Below are 18971 nucleotides of genomic sequence, written 5' to 3' on the forward strand. Positions count from 1 at the left end.
CTATTGCTACAAATGGATCATCAATTATCTTTTCTTTTAAAAACATTATAGTTAATACCATAGTTAGTAAATTCAAACATTTCAAATCTATGTGAATACAATATAAAACTATACAGTTTTACCAGATATGCCATGGCTTGTCTTTTATATTCTCTAATGATAATAACTGAGAGACTTTTACTGAAGACACAGCATCTCTGAGATCCATCTTGTTTGCAAAGAACAAAATTGGTATTCGCCGATGTTTAATATCTAAGGGGGAAAAACAGGAGCAACTCTTTGTTATCCCCTTCACCATTTTTCTGCAACAAATTTTGAGAAGGAAAAGTGGTACATACATTGCTCACCTGTCACTGTCATCCTCTGAAGGTGGCATTCTACCAAGATGCTCACTTGGGTAATGAAGCCTCGGGTACATAATTCAGTAGAGCTCTCAAACTCACACATGCATCTAAGACTGTCATACTGATTGTTTATAATTAAACCAAAGGGCCTTACACTGTTCAAATGAAAGCAAAGCCCCTTACTGAAGATCTTCCAATACACAAAAATGAAAAGTTGATAAAACCATTACGATATGAAATTCAGATTCTGGATACGAAAAATTTATTATCTTGAATAGGGATTTATGATTAATATATAAGGTAATACTTTTCCTACACATGAATGAGTGGAAATAAGACAGGTCATAAACATTCTATTCAGTCAATAACATTTCATTACCACTTTGCAGATGTGATGTATATTTTCTAACATCAGAAGAGTTATGATACTGAGGGAAACAAACAAACTGCATCATGGAACATATACATTACTAACAATGAGATAATTTAAACTGGGGCTCTTCTGTCACCACTCATGAAAGTAGTATTTGTGAATTTCCTGCATTGTGTAGGGGGTTGGACTAAGTGACCCTGGAGGTCCATTCTAAGTCTATGAAAGCATCCATAATTCTTTTGAAAAACTGCATAAAATTTACAATTATCCTTTAAATACAGCATTTAAAAGTATGTCTCTACTACTCTGCACTATGGAGTTGTTTGAAAGTTATTCTTCTCGTGCCACCTGTCCATGCCATGTGATCAAAATGAAGCCCAGCCTCATGAGCATCATTCCTAGTCACCTGCTTGTTTCTGCCTTTCCATGCTTATTCGGCCCTGAATAATGACCCATCCTTTCAAAATGAATTTAAATATGTTGGAAAGACAGCAAGTGAGTGGTAATGAATTGTCTGAGAGCTAGACCTGCTTTTAATCTCACCATGTGTATTCCTATAACAGTTCCTATATTCATGATACAGATATGGGCCAAGCTTTGAAATATGCAGACAAATCAGAATTCTACCAAGATCTATTCAGTGGGTTTAGGATTATACTGTTACAACTTATTTTTATTTGCCAACTATTCATAGTGGAAGGGTGGTGGCTCATTGGTAGAGCATTTGTTTGGCATTCAGAAAGTCCTAGGTTCTACCCCTGGCATCCTCAGTTAAAAGGATCAGAGAATAGGTGATATGAAAGACCTTCATCTGAGACTCTGGAGAGTCCCTGCCAGTCTGAGTTGACAGTACTGACGGTAGTTAATCAGTAGTCTGATTCAGTATAAGGCAACTTAATGTGTTCAAAGAAGGTATCACAGCACTGTTTAGTGGTCAGATAAATCAAATGTTAAGATCAAGCTACATCATGTGTGAAGAGCCCCGTGCCGCAGAGTGGTAAAGCTGCAGTGTTGCAGTCTGAACTCTCTGCTCATGACCTGAGTTTGATCCCGGAGGAAGCTGGTTCAGGTAGTCGGCTCAGGTTGACTCAGCCTTCCATCCTTCCAAGGTCGGTAAAATGAGTACCCAGTTTGCTGGGGGGAAAGCGTAGATGACTGGGGAAGGCAATGGCAAACCACTCCATAAAAAGTCTGCCGTGAAAACATTGTGAAAGCCACGTCACCCCCAGAATCGGAAACGACTGGTGCTTGCACAGGGGACTACCTTTACCTTCACCTACATCATGTGTAGTCAGATCAATGAACCAATAGTGGATGTCTATGCAAAAACAATGGATTTCATAATTTAAAGGGGAACTATATCAGGAAAGCTCTATACATGCCTATTTTCCAGAATTTTTTAAAAAGAAACATTAATTTAAAATAGTCATACTGTGAAAATACAATGTAACAGTAAAATGATTTTGCCTGTTTTTGTTTGCCTATGTATTTCTTCAAAATTTCAGGTAATAGGTTGACCAGAGGACTTATAATTGCAAGTCACTCTGTAACAGTGGCAAGGCAAGCAAACTTTAAATTTCTAAAACTAACATTTATTTAAATCTGAGGTTTCATCAGTATCTTAAGCTTTTCTTTTTGTCACACTAAGTGCAAAAAAAATTTCACAAACTCAAAATTCTATTGACATAGTCATCATTACTAATAGAACACAGCTTTCTATCTTCAGCAGATATTGTTAATCCAAAAGCAAAGATGAACAAGGTATTTATTATCAAGCTTCAGCCTTTAGTATTTGGTGCCACCAGTAAAAAAGTTTCATTCTTTACACAATTTCTATAGCCAGCTCAAAGGACAGAATTGTGCTGTTAGATCAAGCATTTAGTACAGTCCCACATGAAGTAATATTCTGACCAGGCCTCAGATTCAGGAGGATCTCACAAGAGCACAGCTTCTGAACCTTTCTGAGGGTTCCCCCTCCTCTTCCCCACCTACCTTGTCCATTGAATAGTAGGTGCAGCTGCATAACAATCCCTGGATTAGGAGAGCGGGCAGCCAGCCAGCCACCAGGAGCTTTGCCGCACCCCCAGCAGCCCTCATTAACCATTGGAGAAGTCCTATGCCACCCTTTCTCCACTTATGTGATTTTGGGCAGCAAGTGGCTTGCTGGCCTTTTGACTGGGGGTGGGGACTAGGAGAGCCCCAGCTAAGCGAGGCCTGCTTGGGCTGGCTGGATCTCTAGCCAGCCCAAGCAGGCCTCACTCACCTGGGTCTCTTCTTTCTTGCATCAGGTTGCTTTTGACTGGTGGGGGAGCGGCAAATGCTAATGAGTTATGCTAATGAGCTCCACCACCTATTTTTCTACAAAATGACCACTGGTTCTGAATGAAACACGTGTCAGAATTTAAAAGTAATTTATATCATATTTTTCAATAAAAACATTTTAAGATTATGGTCCTGGCTGGTCATCTGTAAATTGTGAAGAAAACAGTTATGGAAATGTTCTAAATTTCCTTGTGATTTCATTTATTTAATTGTTTTCATCATGTTTTTGGTAAGACTGCTCTGAAAGCAGCACACTAATTTTTATTTATCCAAATCAAAATTTGATAATTCCCTGGTGCTTTGGAATTTGAACTTGAAGGAGAACAGAAGGAAGTACAATAAGTCTGCCTTAACCCAGTAGACCTCATAAAATTTGCAAGACTTACGGTACACAGTTATCTCCACAGGATACCAAGCCACAGGGCAACAGGTTGAAAGTATACCAAACATTTCTATACAGAATGCTTGCCAGTGCCAAAACAGGGGCAACAAGCTATTTATCACACTAACAGTAGTTTCTGACAGCACAGCAAATTAGGTGGTAGAATGTCCACAAAGCAAAAAGTATAGTACAGTAAATTGACAGTTAGGGTTTTGAAAAATTTAACATTTATGCATGCTCAATTAACTTTTTACTTTTTAAAAATTTATTCCAGTATATATGGAGTAATGTTCATGATGCTCAATACTATAAATTAGTATCAAACTCCAATTAGCAGAAATACATCTTTATTTCTAGCTCCTATCTACTTTAAAAACCAATAGTATTTAAATGCAGAGTTGTTTTTATGCCAAAGATGAAAAAGTAGGTACAATAAAGGGTCTCCTCACCTGGATGATTCAGAAGGGTGTCAAGTTCTTCTTTGGCTACAACCATTCTGAGTTTGTCACTGCTATCAATGACAAAAATAATAGCCTGGCCTTCTCTGTACAATATAGAAAGAAGGAAATTATAGGTTCTCTAAAATGTTGAACAACAAATAATCAGAATTCTGCTTCAGCGTGTTAGTGTACTAGCTACAGGCATCCAATTCCTTCTATACTTTAACAAAATAAAAGCCTCTCTCTGCAACTCAGGTTACTTTCAAAATAGGCATGGATATTTTAAAAAATATCTACATTCCTATTCCCTTTAGTTTATTACAACATATTAGTTTGTGGCATATACTTCTGTAACCTGTAACTTCTTCAATACACAATTCAGCACATTTAAGGCATTTAATACTGTACCCAAATAGGGCTTTTCTGGTCAACCAACTATTCAACCTTAGGTGAAAAACTCAGTTATATTCATTTTTTTCCATATGGTCCTTATGTACAGCCTTAGAGGGACGGTGGCTCAGTGGTAGAGCATCTGCTTGGGAAGCAGAAGGTCCCAGGTTCAATCCCCGGCATCTCCAAAAAAAGGGTCCAGGCAAATAGGTGTGAAAAAAACCTCAGCTTGAGACCCTGGAGAGCCGCTGCCAGTCTGAGAAGACAATACTGACTTTGATGGACCAAGGGTCTGATTCAGTATAAGGCAGCTTCATATGTTCAACTTGCTACATTCCAAATCACATCAAAGAGTCAGTAGGTTTGTTGCACTTCACCAACCTAGCAGTACAATATTAAGCAGAGTTAAATCCATCTAAATCAATTGAAGCTAACAACCTTAACCTTGAAGTTAACACAACACAAGAAAGATTCAGGTGGGTGGCTGTGTTGGTCTGAAGCAGGGGTGGCCAAACTTGCTCCATGCAAGAGCCACATAGACTAAATGTCAAATGCTTGAAAGCCGCAAGGTGACTTCAGAGGTTGGGGGAGTGGCCTGAAAGTGACACCACAGGAAAGCTTTGGGTTTGGTGCATGTGACATCATTGGAAGGCGTGGAACTTAGGAAGTGACATCTCACATCTGGAAGTGATATCACAATATATGACATCACAATGTGATGTCACTGTACCCATTCCAGTCTGGTTTTCGTCCAGGTCACGGGATGGAGATGGTTTTCGTTGCCCTCATAGATGACCTCCTGCGACATCTGGATCGAGGTGGCTCAGCGATGCTGTTGTTACTAGATCTGTCAGCTGCATTTGATACAGTTGACCACCAGCTACTGTCCAGCTGCCTTGCCAACATGGGGATTCAGGGGTCCGCCTTGCAATGGCTGGCCTCTTTTCTTCAAGGTCGGGGACAAAGGGTGGTGATAGGGGAAGAATTGTCCTGGAGGCACCCACTCACATGTGGCGTGCCACAAGGGGCAGTTCTGTCCCAGATGTTATTTAACATCTACATGCGCCCCCTTGCCCAGATTGTCAGGAGGTATGCGCTGGGGTGCCATCAATATGTGGATGACACCCAGCTCTATCTATTGATGGCTGACTGACCAGCTGCACCCTGGACAACTTGGAGCAGCATTACAAGCCATGACATCTTGGCTCAGGCTGTCGACTGAAGTTGAATCTGACGAAGACAGAGGTTCTCTGAGTCGTGGTGGCCCGGGAAAGGAGATCCCCTTGCCGGCTTTTGATGTGGTACCACTAATTCCGGCCCCGAAGGTAAAGAACCTGGGAGTGCTCCTGGAGCCCTTCTTGTCTACGGAGTCCCAGGTAGCAACCACTGCCAAGTCTGCCTTTTTCCATCTGCGGCGACCAGTGTTGAAAGAGCTCCACTGGCTGCCTATTGTGCACCGAGTCCATTTCAAAGTGCTGGTATTGACCTTTAAAGTCCTATATGGCTGAGGACCTGTCTATCTAAGGGGCCACCTTTCCCCATATGTTCCCCAGAGACCATTGCGTTCAGGAACTCAAAATCTGTTGTCCATCCCTGGAGGCCAGACTAGGCTCTACATGGGCCAGGGCCTTCTCAGTGGCAACACCAATGCTGTGGAATGGTCTCCCTGAGGCCATAAGAGCCCTGCGGGATCTCTCCCAATTCCTCAGGGCTTGTAAAACCGAACTTTTAAAACAGGCCTATAGTAACTAGTGGGAGAAGGCTGCCACTTCTATGCTGTTGAGCAATTCCACCAGAAGATCCACCAACAGATAAATACAAGATCTAATACAATCTGATCCACCTATGCTTTAAGATTCTGTATAGCACCAATATTTTGTTTTACATTGTAAATTGTTTTTGTTTTATCATTTTATACTTGTAATTGAGATGTTGGTTTTATGATGACTGTTAGCTGCCCTGAGTCCGTTTTAGAATGGGCGGGATATAAATTGAAGGTAAATAACTAACTAACTAAATAAATTGCCAGGCACCACCCCAGGAGTTTCTTGGCTCTATCTCCAAAATCCCCAGCCGATAAAAACAGAAGAACAAAAGTGGTAAAAAAGTGGTAAAAACATATTAAAATAGACTATGGGGTGATATGTATGTCTTTCTGATTTCATTTACATAAGTGAGTAGTCTTGTATCATTGTGATTCTTTCATATTTACTCATTTCAAGAGTGATCAGACCGAATTTAAATAAAAATCTTAAAAGTATATTTTAATCTTAAAAGCGGGCAGAGGTTACCAGCATCGAGGCACTGCTGTTGAAGACGCAGCTGCGCTGGGCAGGGCATATTTCTAGGATGGAAAACCACCGCCTTCCCAAGATTGCCCTGTATGGCGAACTCTCCACCGGCCATCGAAATAGAGGGGCACCAAAGAAGAGGTACAAGGACTCCTTGAAGAAATCCCGTGGCACCTGTCACATCAACCATCACCAGTGGTCTGACCTAGCCTCAGATCGCAAAGCATGGAGGCACACCATCCACCAGGCTGTCTCTTCCTTTGAGAACACACGCATAGCTGGTCTTGAGGACAAAAGGAGATTGAGGAAGAATCGCACTGCTACAGGACCAACCCTAAATCAGACTTTTCCCTGCAGCCGCTGTGGCCGGACCTGCCTGTCCCACATTGGTCTTGTCAGCCACCAGCGAGCCTGCAGCAAACGTGGACTATTGCACCCTTCTTAAATCTTCGTTCGCGAAGCCAAGCCGAGAGATTTATTTGGGATTTATATCCCGCCCTTCCCACGGATGGCTCAGGGCGGCTTCCAACAATTAATCAAACTTAAAAATAAACAATTTCAAATGTAAAACAATTAAATAATTTAAGCAGTTAAAACATTAAAACAGAGTAATTCAGTTTCCTATGAACAGATGGCTGGCCAGTTTCCTCAGGTTGTTATCCTAGCTAAATGTAGGCTAGGTATAGGCTAGCCGGAAGAGGGTCGTCTTACAGGCCCTGCGGAACTGCGCTAAGTCCCGCAGGGCCCTCACCTCTTCCGGCAGCTGATTCCACCATACGGGGTCCATAACGGAGAAAGCCCTTTCCCTGGTGGCTTTCAGGCGGGCTTCTTTTGGCCCGGGGATAGTGAGGAGATTTTGTGTTCCTGACCTCAGTGCTCTCTGGGGAACATGTGGGGAGAGACGGTCCTTCAGGTAGGCAGGTCCCAGGCCATATAGGGCTTTAAAGGTAATAACCAGCACCTTGTACCGGACTCGGTATATCACTGGAAGCCAGTGCAGAGTCCGAAGACCCGGCTGAATGTGTTCCCACTTTGGGAGACCCAATAACAGCCGGGCCGTGGCATTCTGCACCAGCTGCAGTTTCCGGGTCCGAGACAAGGGCAGCCCCATGTAGAGGGCGTTGCAGTAGTCCAACCTTGAGGTGACCGTAGCATGGATCACTGTTGCTAGGTCGTCGCGCTCCAGAAAGGGGACCAGCTGCCTTGCCCGTCTAAGATGAAAAAATGCGGACTTGGCAGCGGCTGCTATCTGAGCCTCCATCTTTAAAGAAGGCTCCAATAGCACCCCCAAGCTCCTGACCCTGTCCGCCGCCATAAGCGGCGCACCATCAAAAGCCGGCAGGGGGATCCCCCTCCCCGGGCCGCGGCGGCCCAAGCAAAGGACCTCTGTCTTTGTAGGATTTAACTTCAGCCCACTCAGTCTGAGCCACTCAGCCACGGCCCGTAGTGCCTGGTCAAGGTTTTCCGGGGCGCAGACAGGCTGGCCATCCATCAGCAGATAGAGCTGGGTGTCATCAGCATACTGGTGACACCCCAACCCATACCTTCGGGCAATCTGGGCAAGGGGCCGCATGTATAACGAGTGATCTTTGGCTGGGGCACAAGGTTTTCATATGACACCTGGAGTAAACAAACTCCTGACATCTCTTCAGTGGGCTGATAACCTGTAGAGAGTATTATTTGAAGAAAATAATCATTTCAACAAAGCCCTGTGGTTTAGTACTTAAAAGTGTTGCTTTGGAGCAAGCAAAGGGATTATCTGTTTCCATATGTCTGTTTTAAAAGGAATGCCAGTGCTAATTTTCCATTAAATGGAAGGCATTCCCATCAGCAGAACAAACTTTCCTGCCTTCTGCGGCCAGGTACTCTCTTCTCAGGGACAACACAAAGGGCTAAGGGGTGTGTGTGTTGGAAGGGTTGAATTGGTTGGTCCTGCCTCATCCAAATTACTGGTGGCTAGCTCAGAAGAATTTGGTACATAGTTATGATGAAAAGACAAAGTCGATGTCAGGGAACATTAGAAAGTTAGAAAATAAAACATCTGGCACCATGTCTTTGTTGAAATGTATGAGTTGTCTGTATTTAGAATACAGTTTCTATGAATTCAGATTGTGCCATCTCAAAAACGAATGATGATGTGTCCTACTCTAAGTTTGTGGCAAGTGTAGAAAAAAAGGAATCAAGACAATCCTGGCAAGCAGCTCTCCAGTCTTTTGCATAAGCTTCTGGATTGGGGTCAGAGCCTTCCTATCGCATTTTAATTCCCTACCTGTCCTTTTTAGGTTTTGCAATCAGCTGCTTTAGAACAAGGAATTATAGGGAAGCAAAACTCTTCAAGGGCTGTCTCTATTTTCCTCCATCACTATGTGGAAAAAAATGGTTATACATTGACAAGTTCTCTCTATGAGCCTCCACCTCATCCCCCCCCTTCCCCCCTCCTCCTCTTCTGGTGAAAGGAGATGTGGATGAGGAAAGAGAAAAGCTTCCTTCACTTTGGCATGAATGTTAAGTACAGCTTGGAAAAAAAAATACATACACATACATCATTGATCCTGTTGTAGGTTGGTGGGTTTCCGGGGTCAGATTTTTGCTTACTCTCCAAGTGTTTTTGCGAAGGAGACATTCAAAATCTCCTTTGAGGATTTGGGGGTGGGGGAGGAGAATCAAACAGCATTATTCTGTTGCAGGACAACTCTGTCATTTCCTACTCAGGATATGCTTACCGGGCAGTTGCCCCATTTTAGCATACAGAGAGAAACAGGAGGTACTATTGCATTCCCCTCAGCTCTTGTGCCCCAAGAGCTGAAAGAACCAACTTGCTTTCAAATGCCCAGCAAACTTCCCATGACTTTTCCCCTCCCTCCCCTTTTCTGAATGAACAGAGCTTCATTTTCCTAGAGGAAGGCTTGACCACAGCAGAAAAGGAAGGAAAATTACAGTTCAGTCTTCTCAAGTAATTTCTTTTTTTTGTAAAAACAATTTTTATTATTCTACAACATATTATATCACTATTTCAATTACTTTCCACAAATAAGAATCAATATGTTGCATCACCTTTTCCCACTCCCCCATCCCCATTTTCAAGACTTCCCCGGTGTTACTTACAATATAACAAACAATAAAGGTAATTTAGCATTTTAAGAAACTGTTTAAAAAGAAGAAAAAAAGGAACTTATATTTCTTTATGGTTACTACCTCATTTGATTAAAAATCCAATATAATCCACCCTGAGCCTGCCTAGCCACTCTGAGCCTGCCTAGGCGGGGAGGGCGGGGTATAAATAAAAAGTTTATTATTATTATTATTATTATTATTATACTAAATTAAATCATATTATCTATCTTATTGTAATTCTTTAAGAAAGAACAAGATATATTCTCATACTCTCATTTTAACTATAATTCTTATCTTAGTAAATTAAAATAGCTACTATTATTTACTTTAAACAAGTTATCCATTATCAAATATCACCAAGTGTCCTTTCATTCTCCAATGTTCTTCCACATAGTTCTGAAACTTTCGCCATTCATTATTAAATTTTTCCATATCAAGCTCTTTTAATGTTCTTGTTAATCTGTCCATTTCATTCCAGTGCATAATTTTCATAACCCAGTCCCATTTTTCTGGAATTTTATTTTGCTTCCACCACTGCGCATACAATGTCCGTGCAGCTGAAAGCATGTACCAAAGTAATGTTCTGTCTTGTTTTGGAAAATTTTCTATTTGTAATCTCAACAAAAAAGTTTCTGGTACCTTCTTCACTTTATATCCCAAAATCTTTGACATTTCTTGCTGGATCATTTGCCATTTCACAAGTCCACCACAGATGGTAGAAGGACCCTTCATGTTTTTTACATTTCCAACATCGATCAGACATCTGATTGTTTATTTTCTACAGTTTTTTTGGTGTCATATACCATCTATACAACATTTTGTAGCAATTTTCTTTTATGTTATTACATGTCGATATTTTCATAGAGCCCTTCCATAAATATTCCCATTGTTCCATCTGAATTTCCTTGTTCATATTAATTGCCCACTTTATCATTTGAGACTTTACCACTTCTTCCTCTGTAGACCATTTCAGTATGACTCTCTCTCAATTGATCAGTCAGTTTTTTATATAATCTTCTGTCACTCAAGACTTCCTTGGTAATTCTTTCATAATTCTTACGTCACTGCCTTCCATAATCAACTTGCCTTCATATTGTTTACTTAGAATCCTTCCTACCAAGTCTCTTGTTACACATCTCACCACCACATCTCTTGGTAGTTTATTTTTCCTTGCATATTCTGAATTGACCCTGTAGATATAGTCATAGAAGTAATTAGTCTCGTCAGGATCATCTCCAACAAATTCAACAATAATCCTTATTATGTATTTCCTTAAATCACCATCCTTTTCAGGCACACCTCTCAAACGTATCTGATTTTCCATTAATTTACAGTCCTGCAGTACTGCTTTGTCCTGCAATTTTTTAATAGTGGAATCCACTGTATTAATCTTTTCATCATGGTGTTCACTTTCTCTTCAACCTCTTGGATTTTTTTTTTTGATACTGCTTTAAACTCTTTACTGAGAACTTTTATATCTTTTTTAAATTCCTTCTTACATTCACTTATAGAGTCTTTAATCACTTTGGACAATCTTGCTTCCATGGCATCCATCTGTTCTTTTTTATCGGCCTTTTTGCCCTCTTCTAGTGTCTTAGCTCTTGTCTGTAGTGGTTTTTGGGCTGATATCACTGCCTTCCCATTGTAAATATAGGCTTTACAACTGATGTCACCAAAGTCTTATAGATTAGGGCATGCCCTTTCAGATAAGTCCAAAATCGCCTCCCTCCTATGCCCCAGAGTCCAGATATTAATTTTTAAAAATTGTAGTTTTCCAAAATGGTGAAAGATGTTTCTCTATGGTTTAGTCCTAGAGAGGCTTAGGATGCCTGTAATTTTCCCTTCTCTTAATGGCCTCTTCCGTCTACTCTTGCCACAAAGTCTCGTTTCTATTGTTATGAAGTCTCACGATGTTCCCAGACACCACTTCCTGTTACGTCTTGTTGATCTACAGTTCTTCAACTCTCGGAGGAGGTGACCGCAAGTATTCAAAACAATTTCAGCTTTTGCCTTTTTTTAAAGCCTTATGTCTATTTAACTCAGTCCAAAATTCCCGCTCCTCTTTCTTCTTTATTATTACAAGTTGTTTAAGTGTCCAGACCTTCATTTGCCTTCCAAATATTTCCCAAATTAGTCCCGGAGCAACAGATAAAGATCTTTTTACCTTTGAAGTCCCTTTGAAAACACAGTGGTCTGTTTCTCATCCAAGATTAATTAGTCCCTAAGAAGCTTGGCACATGTTGAATTTATGTCGATTTAATGACCCCAGATACGTCTATAGACGCTGGAATACGATCCTTCTCCAGAGACTCTTCAAAGCCAAAAAGAAACCCTGGGATTCTTAGTACATCTCCTCAGAAATTTAAAAGCATATCTTGGCCATCCTTAGGGTAGCCAGACCGTCCCGGGCGCCCGGGAATGTCCCGGTTCTGGCCCCCTATTCCCGCCTCCCGGGCTGGCTATACCGGGACCATTTAGAGGTCCCGGTTTAGCCAGCCCCGGAGGCGGTGGGCCGCGGGCGCTGGCGGGGAAGGCGGCGAGTGAGGGAGGGAGCGTCCCTGTGCGTGCGCAGGGCCCCTGCGCAAGCGCAGGGACGCTCCCTCCCTCACTCGCCGCCTTCCCCGCCCACGCGCGGGGCCCGGCGGCGGTGGTGGAGGGCCAGCCGGCGCTGGTCCCGGAAGGCCTTCCAGAGACTCTGGAAGGCCTTCCGGGACCAGCGCCGACCAGCGAAGGCCTCTCCGCGGCCTCCGCTGGTCGCTGGGGGCCCTCCAGAGACTCTGGAGGGCCTCCAGCGACCAGCGGAGGCCGCGGAGACTCTGGAAGGCCTTCTGGGACCAGCGCCTTCTGGGACCAGAGACTCTGGAAGGCCTTCTGGGACCAGCGCCAACCAGCGAAGGCCTCTCCGCCGCCGCTCGCCGCCGCCGCTGGACTCTCCGCCGACCGCCACCCTGGAAGCAGGTAAGGGGGCCGAAAGCGGGGGGGGGGCGGCCTTCCTTTCTTCCCTCCTTCTTCCCTTCTTTCCTTACTTTCTTCCTTCCTTCCTTCCCTCCCTCCCTTCCTTCCCTCCCTTCCTTCCCTTCCTTCCCTCCCTCCTCCCTTCCTTCCTTCCCTCCCTCCCTTCTCTCCCTCCCTCCCTCCCTCCTCCCTTCCTTCCTTCCTTCCTTCCTCCCTCCCTCCCCTTCCCTCCTCCCTTCCTTCCCTCCTTATGTTCTTATGTGACACAGAGTGTTGGACTGAATGGGCCACTGGCCTGATCCAACAGGGCTTCTCTTATGTTCTTCTGTGACACAGAGTGTTGGACTGGAGGGGCCACTGGCCTAATGCAACAGGGCTTCTCTTATGTTCTTATGTGACCAGAGTGGTGGACTGGATGAGCCATTGGTCTGATGCAACAGGGCTTCTCTTATATTTTTATGTGGCACAGAGTGTTGGACTGGAGGGGCCACTGGCCTGATGCAACAGGGCTTCTCTTATATTCTTATGTGGCACAGAGTGTTGGACTGGAGGGGCCACTGGCCTGATGCAACAGGGCTTCTCTTATATTCTTATGTGGCACAGAGTGTTGGACTGGATGGGCCACTGGCCTGATCCAACAGGGCTTCTCTTATGTGATGCAGAGTGTTGGACTGGATGGGCCACTGGCCTGATCCAACAGGGCTTCTCTTATGTTCTTATGTGACGCAGAGTGGTGGACTGGATGGGCCACTGGCCTGATCCAACAGGGCTTCTCTTATGTTCTTATGTGACGCAGAGTGTTGGACTGGATGGGCCACTGGCCTGATCCAACAGGGCTTCTGTTATGTTCTTATGTGACGCAGAGTGTTGGACTGGATGGGCCACTGGCCTGATCCAACAGGGCTTCTGTTATGTTCTTATGTGACGCAGAGTGTTGGACTGGATGGGCCATTGGCCTGATCCAACATGGCTTCTCTTATGTTCTTATGTGACAATACTGACTATGGTGGACCCAAGCACTGATTCAGTGTAAGGGAGCTTTGTGTTTGTGACTGGAGTGGACAATACTGACTTTGGTGGACCCAAGCACTGATTCAGTGTAAGGGAGCTTTGTGTTTGTGTCTTCTGGTGCAATTTTGTTCTCAGATCCTGTATTTACTTCATCAGTATATGGGATAAGGCACTTTCTCAACTGTGCTATTTATTTTGTCCTGTTTGCTCTGTTGGCTCTATCTGCGCCACCTTCATCACTTTCGGGGTGTGGATCCCCCAGTGGGGTGGTCTCCCGACTCCCTCCGCCGGCTGTTTCTGATAGCCCTGCGCCCCCTCTTTCATTTGATATGTGTCCCGTGCGGGTGCCACCCTCCCGCCGGGAGATGCCGCAAAATGAGCCCCCTTGAGGCTTATGGCGGCAGGGCTCGGGGGAAGCGAGCTAGACTGCTGTTCTTTTGAGGGGTTATAGAGTGTTTCGAGCCCGTCCCTGTGGCATCAGTCCCATCGTTGTAGGGCCCAGGGGGCCGGCGCAGCGGCCTGCTGAAGCAGCCTGTCAGTCACTTCCGGGTTCCTGTCCTGCATCTCGACCTGTGTTATTAGTGACAGGCTGCTTCGACGGGCCGCTGCGCCGGCCCCCTGGGTCCCACAATGATGGGACCGATGCCACAGGGACGGGCTCGAAACACTCTATAACCCCCCAAAAGAACAGCAGTCTAGCTCGCTTCCCCCGAGCCCTGCCGCCATAAGCCTCAAGGGGGCTCATTTTGCGGCATCTCCCGGCGGGAGGGTGGCACCCGCACGGGACACATATCAAATGAAAGAGGGGGCGCAGGGCTATCAGAAACAGCCGGCGGAGGGAGTCGGGAGACCACCCCACTGGGGGATCCACACCCCGAAAGTGATGAAGGTGGCACAGATAGAGCCAACAGAGCCAACAGGACAAAATAAATAGGCTGCATTATGCAGCACAGTTGAGAAAGTGCCTTATCCCATATACTGATGAAGTATATACAGGATTTGAGAACAAAATTGTTTCCGACGGTGATATTTGGGGGATTTTTGGGGACGTCACAGGAAGTGCTGTGAAGTCACTTCCTGTTTCTGGCAGTGGCATTTGGGGGAAATGATGTTATTTGGGGGAAGTGATGTCACAGGAAGTGATGTCACTTCCCGTTTCCGGCAGGTGACGCGGGGAAATGATGTCACAGGAAGTGACGTCACTTCCTGTTTCCGGCAGTGGCATGACATCACCGGAATTGACGTCACTTCCTGTTTCCGGCGGCATGCGCACTTCGCGCGCGCACCCCTGCCTCCCCCCTTCCCCCCCAAGGTGTCCCTGGCTGGCCTTCAGACATTATGGTCACCCTAGCCATCCTCTTGCCTAGAAGATGTAAACAGCAGGTATTAAAACACCTTCTCTGCCCAGAATAGAGGGTCTGGTCTGCTCCCCACTGGGAAGCACGTCAATTCTCCATGAAAACCAAACCGGAAGCCTGAATAGTCTTCTCAAGTAATTTCCACACATATGAGGGGAAAGCAGACAACCTTCCCTCCACTCCCTCCAACAAACCCTGCCTCCCCCTGACAATGCTGGACATGGCAAGCCCATAAAGGGTGCTGGGCTGCACTGTTGCGGGGAGATGGGCTCCCACAGCCTTCCCTCTCTACCCCCCATCAAACACATACACCCCGCCTCCCCCTGACAATGCTGGCCATGGCAGTGATGGGCTCCTGTGGCCTTCCCTCTCCATGCCATCCCACTGGCTCACACCCATCACCCTAGCTCCTCCTCTTCCACAATCTGCTGGGAGGGTCATCTTCTGCACCCCTGTGGGTAAAGAAGCAAGTAGAGGCCTCCTCATACGGTGCCAGGCTGAAGCTTTAAAAATTATGTGGGTCTGTGCTTCCACGGGGGGGGGGGGGGAGGGGGGAGCTGGGAGGCTCTGAGAGCCACATGCAGCTCACGAACTGCAGTTTGGCCACCCCTGGTCTGAAGTAACAGAACAAAGTTTGAGTCTAGTGGCATTTTTACGATCCTCAAAGTTTAATTCTGGGTACAAACTTTCATGTGCATGCAAACTACTATCTGAAGAAGTGTGCATTCACATGAAAACTTATATTCAAAATTAAATTTTGTTGGACTTACGTCACAAGAAAGTCAGTTGAGAGTATGACAGCTGCCTGTGCATGTTCTGAAGTGTATTAATGACCAACCTCTCCATACTGAATCCAAAGACTGTTGTATTTCTCAGTGTTAGAAACTAATGAGAAATTCTGTGGCTTAACTTTTTCCCATACCTAAACAATAATTAAATTTTAATACGGCTAAAATCCTGAGATTCTTTGGCTGTGAACTAGCCCATGAAAGATACTATAAATGAAATTTTGAACTCTGCAAATTCTATTTGAAACAAAGCACAGATTTAATCCAGACACAATACAGTTGCATAGCAACACAGAAAATTCAACCTGGATTTGCCCACTGGTGCTATAATTTTTAACAAATCCACTCACAGAATTATTGTGTAATTTTTGCCAGGTATCTAAAGCCATCAACTATATTTATTGGTAAAATCAGAAAAAGAAAATTAGAATGTGGAAAGCAAGGATTTTTAAATAGTTCAGTCTTCCCTCCCAAACCAGGAAACCTTGTTAACAACAGTAAATCTTTTATAATGTACATAATCATTGCCTTATAATTAAACCTGAATGGTTTTGTTAATGTGCTCCTGCCTGGTGGAATGAGCTCCCCCTGGAGATCCTGGCCCAGCGGGATCTGCTTCAATTCCACAGGGCCTGTAAAACAGAGCTCTTTTGCCAGGCTTTCAGCTGAGGCCCTGGGCATCACTTGTTATCATTCCAACCCAGCGATACAAGATCTGCTGGGCCTGGACAATAGGTCGCATCTATGAGGCAGAATCTGCCATCTTAATCTGTCTAATTTTAGATTTTATATATTTTAAATTGATTTTTTATTGTTTGTACTGCTGACTGTTTTATAATGTAACCCGCCCTGAGCCTGTTCTATGGGAAGGGCGAGTTAAAAATGGAATTAAATAAATAAACAAATATAAAATCCAAAATATCATACTGGAAATCATTATGGAGCAGAAGTACATCTCTCTGTTAGAACAGTCATGGCTGGAATAGGGGGTAGATGTAAAATGTGAAGATTCTAAAAAATTACTTAGGCCCAAAGCACTCTACAATTTGTAGCTATAGGAGCAGAGCCGCTGGAAGGCTCTCAATTGAAGCCAGCCTGTAGAAGATCATCATTACATTCTGCAAGTATTAACTTTGTTCAAAAGTATTTCAATTTATAGTCTGTCTTAGTGTCCTATATCTAGAAAATTGAAACAGTGTTCTAAACTAGTCAAGCAAAATTTAGTGTTTCCAGAAGACCTGCTCATATAAGTATTTGGGAAGCTGTTGACACTATACCAACAAAATATAACCTGCTTTCTTTGTACTCAGGAATAAATGTGGCATCAAAAAAAAGAAAGAAAAAGAGAGAGAACACACTAAAATAACAGTACCAACAGGGACCTATGATAATCATATAACTTAAACAGATTGGCCCTGCCAAATATCCCTTCAAATGCTCTTCTTAATAAGCTTCATTTTCTACCTTGTAAAAGACAGAAAGCACCTTCCTTACAAATTGGTGTGGGGCCAACACCAAAAAAAGCATGAGATCAGCTGGTTGTACACTCTTACTAGAGGAGATACACAGTAAACCCTGTTGTGATCATCTGAGTTGCTGCACTGGCCTGTTTTATTGTTTGTAAGACGCAGGCAACAGATCCCAACTGTAATTACTTTTAATATGTTAATAGACTAACACTATCTCACAGTAGTATAACAATAAATGTCTAATTATCAAGGACTAGTTATATTAAAATTTAGGACAGAGAGGTCAATGTCCAGTTTTTCCCCCCCCCAGAAACAATTTTAATGGTAATTTAAATGCTTTTAAATATCTTGGTTATACTACAAATATAATAAGAGGGATTCCAAAAACCTCAGATGGAGTTCCATTTATTCCACAGCTCCCCAAAACCACTCTAGAAAGTTGGGGGGGCCTTTGGGAATAATGTGGAATGTGGCTCATGAAGCTGCAAGTCACCAAAATCTTTGATACCACCTTGTCCCAGGAGAAGTGCCTTCCATTTGTGCAAGGCCTGGTGTGGATCCAATCAATTTTTTTTTATTAATTGTTCCAATTTGTGCATTTTATATCCATAATGTAATTAAAATTCCTTTCAAAAGTTTAATAAAAACATATGTTTGTATAAAGGTCTCCAAGTGCCATGACCTTATGATAACTTTGTCCAATATCCAGAAGTGCATCACACAAAAATGTTGCTCAATGAATAAATGGCAGAGCAGTTTAGCATTCTGTATGGCCACACACATATTTAACACAGCTAGGAAACAAAGAAATTAAGGAATTCCAAATGAAGTCATTTCATATGAGACTTTTAAGAAACCAAAACATAGTTCTTGTATGAACCAGTAATTACAGTAGTAATTTAGGTGCCACCATCCTTTCAAATTGTGCCATGCATCATTACATGAAACAGCATGAAGAGTCCTCTTTGAATTTGGGATGTCTGCAAAGACTGTTAAAAAAGCAACATTTTCTATCTTGGTCTAAAATGTTAAAATTACAATTAGCTAAGAAAGAGCCCCGTGGCGCAGAGTGTTAAAGCTGTAGTATTGCAGTCCTAACCTCTGCTCACGACCTGAGTTCAATCCCTGGTGCAAGTTGGGTTTTCAGGTAGCCGGCTCGAGGTTGACTCAGCCTTTCCATTCTCCTGAGGTCGGTAAAATGAGTACCCACCTTGCTGGGGGGAAAGCGTACATGACTGGGGAAGGCAATGGCAAACCACCCCGTAAAAAGTCTGCTGTGAAAACGTTGTGAAAGCAACGTTACCCCAGAGTCAGAAACTATTGGTGCTTGCACAAGGGACCTTTCTTTAAGACATCATTTTTGCCAAGAGTTGATTTTCTTTTACATGCTGTATTATGTTTATGCTGCATTTTTTACTGTGAGCTTTTTATTATTATGCAATATTTGTATTAGCAAAGCTGAAAAGAACCGCTTTTTGAAAGCATATATGGCTATTTTAGGAATTAGATGTTTTCATACCTTCACAAAGTAAATACCAGATAACTCCAAGACAAGAAGTGTTCATTTTTAGTGCAATCTTAGGTTTAAAAATTAGTTATTCTAATAGCATTTATTTATTTACTTACTTCACTTATAACTTGCCTCTCTCCCAAATGAGGATCTGAACTGGCTTACATCATTCCCCTTTCTTCCATTTCACAACCACCCCATGAAGTAGGTTAGTCTAAGAATGT

General features: G+C 43.5%; 1 protein-coding gene across 5 annotated transcripts in view; it reads right to left on the reverse strand.

The window, feature by feature from the left end:
• Nucleotides 1-18971, reverse strand: part of ARL6 (ADP ribosylation factor like GTPase 6) — a 35059-nt gene that overhangs the window by 6620 nt on the left and 9468 nt on the right. For all 5 annotated transcript variants that reach the window (XR_009555196.1, XM_060234500.1, XM_060234499.1 and 2 more), the window contains 2 exons: nucleotides 3871-3965; nucleotides 123-252 (listed from right to left, as the gene is read on the reverse strand). Coding sequence is in view for 4 of the 5 variants with exons in the window: in XM_060234500.1 (XP_060090483.1) it covers nucleotides 123-252; nucleotides 3871-3965 (225 nt within the window). In the remaining variant the exon portion in view is untranslated. The remainder of the gene's footprint in view (nucleotides 1-122; nucleotides 253-3870; nucleotides 3966-18971) is intronic.

This window comes from Heteronotia binoei, chromosome 3, assembly GCF_032191835.1.
Source record: "Heteronotia binoei isolate CCM8104 ecotype False Entrance Well chromosome 3, APGP_CSIRO_Hbin_v1, whole genome shotgun sequence".
Classification (NCBI taxonomy): domain Eukaryota; kingdom Metazoa; phylum Chordata; class Lepidosauria; order Squamata; family Gekkonidae; genus Heteronotia; species Heteronotia binoei.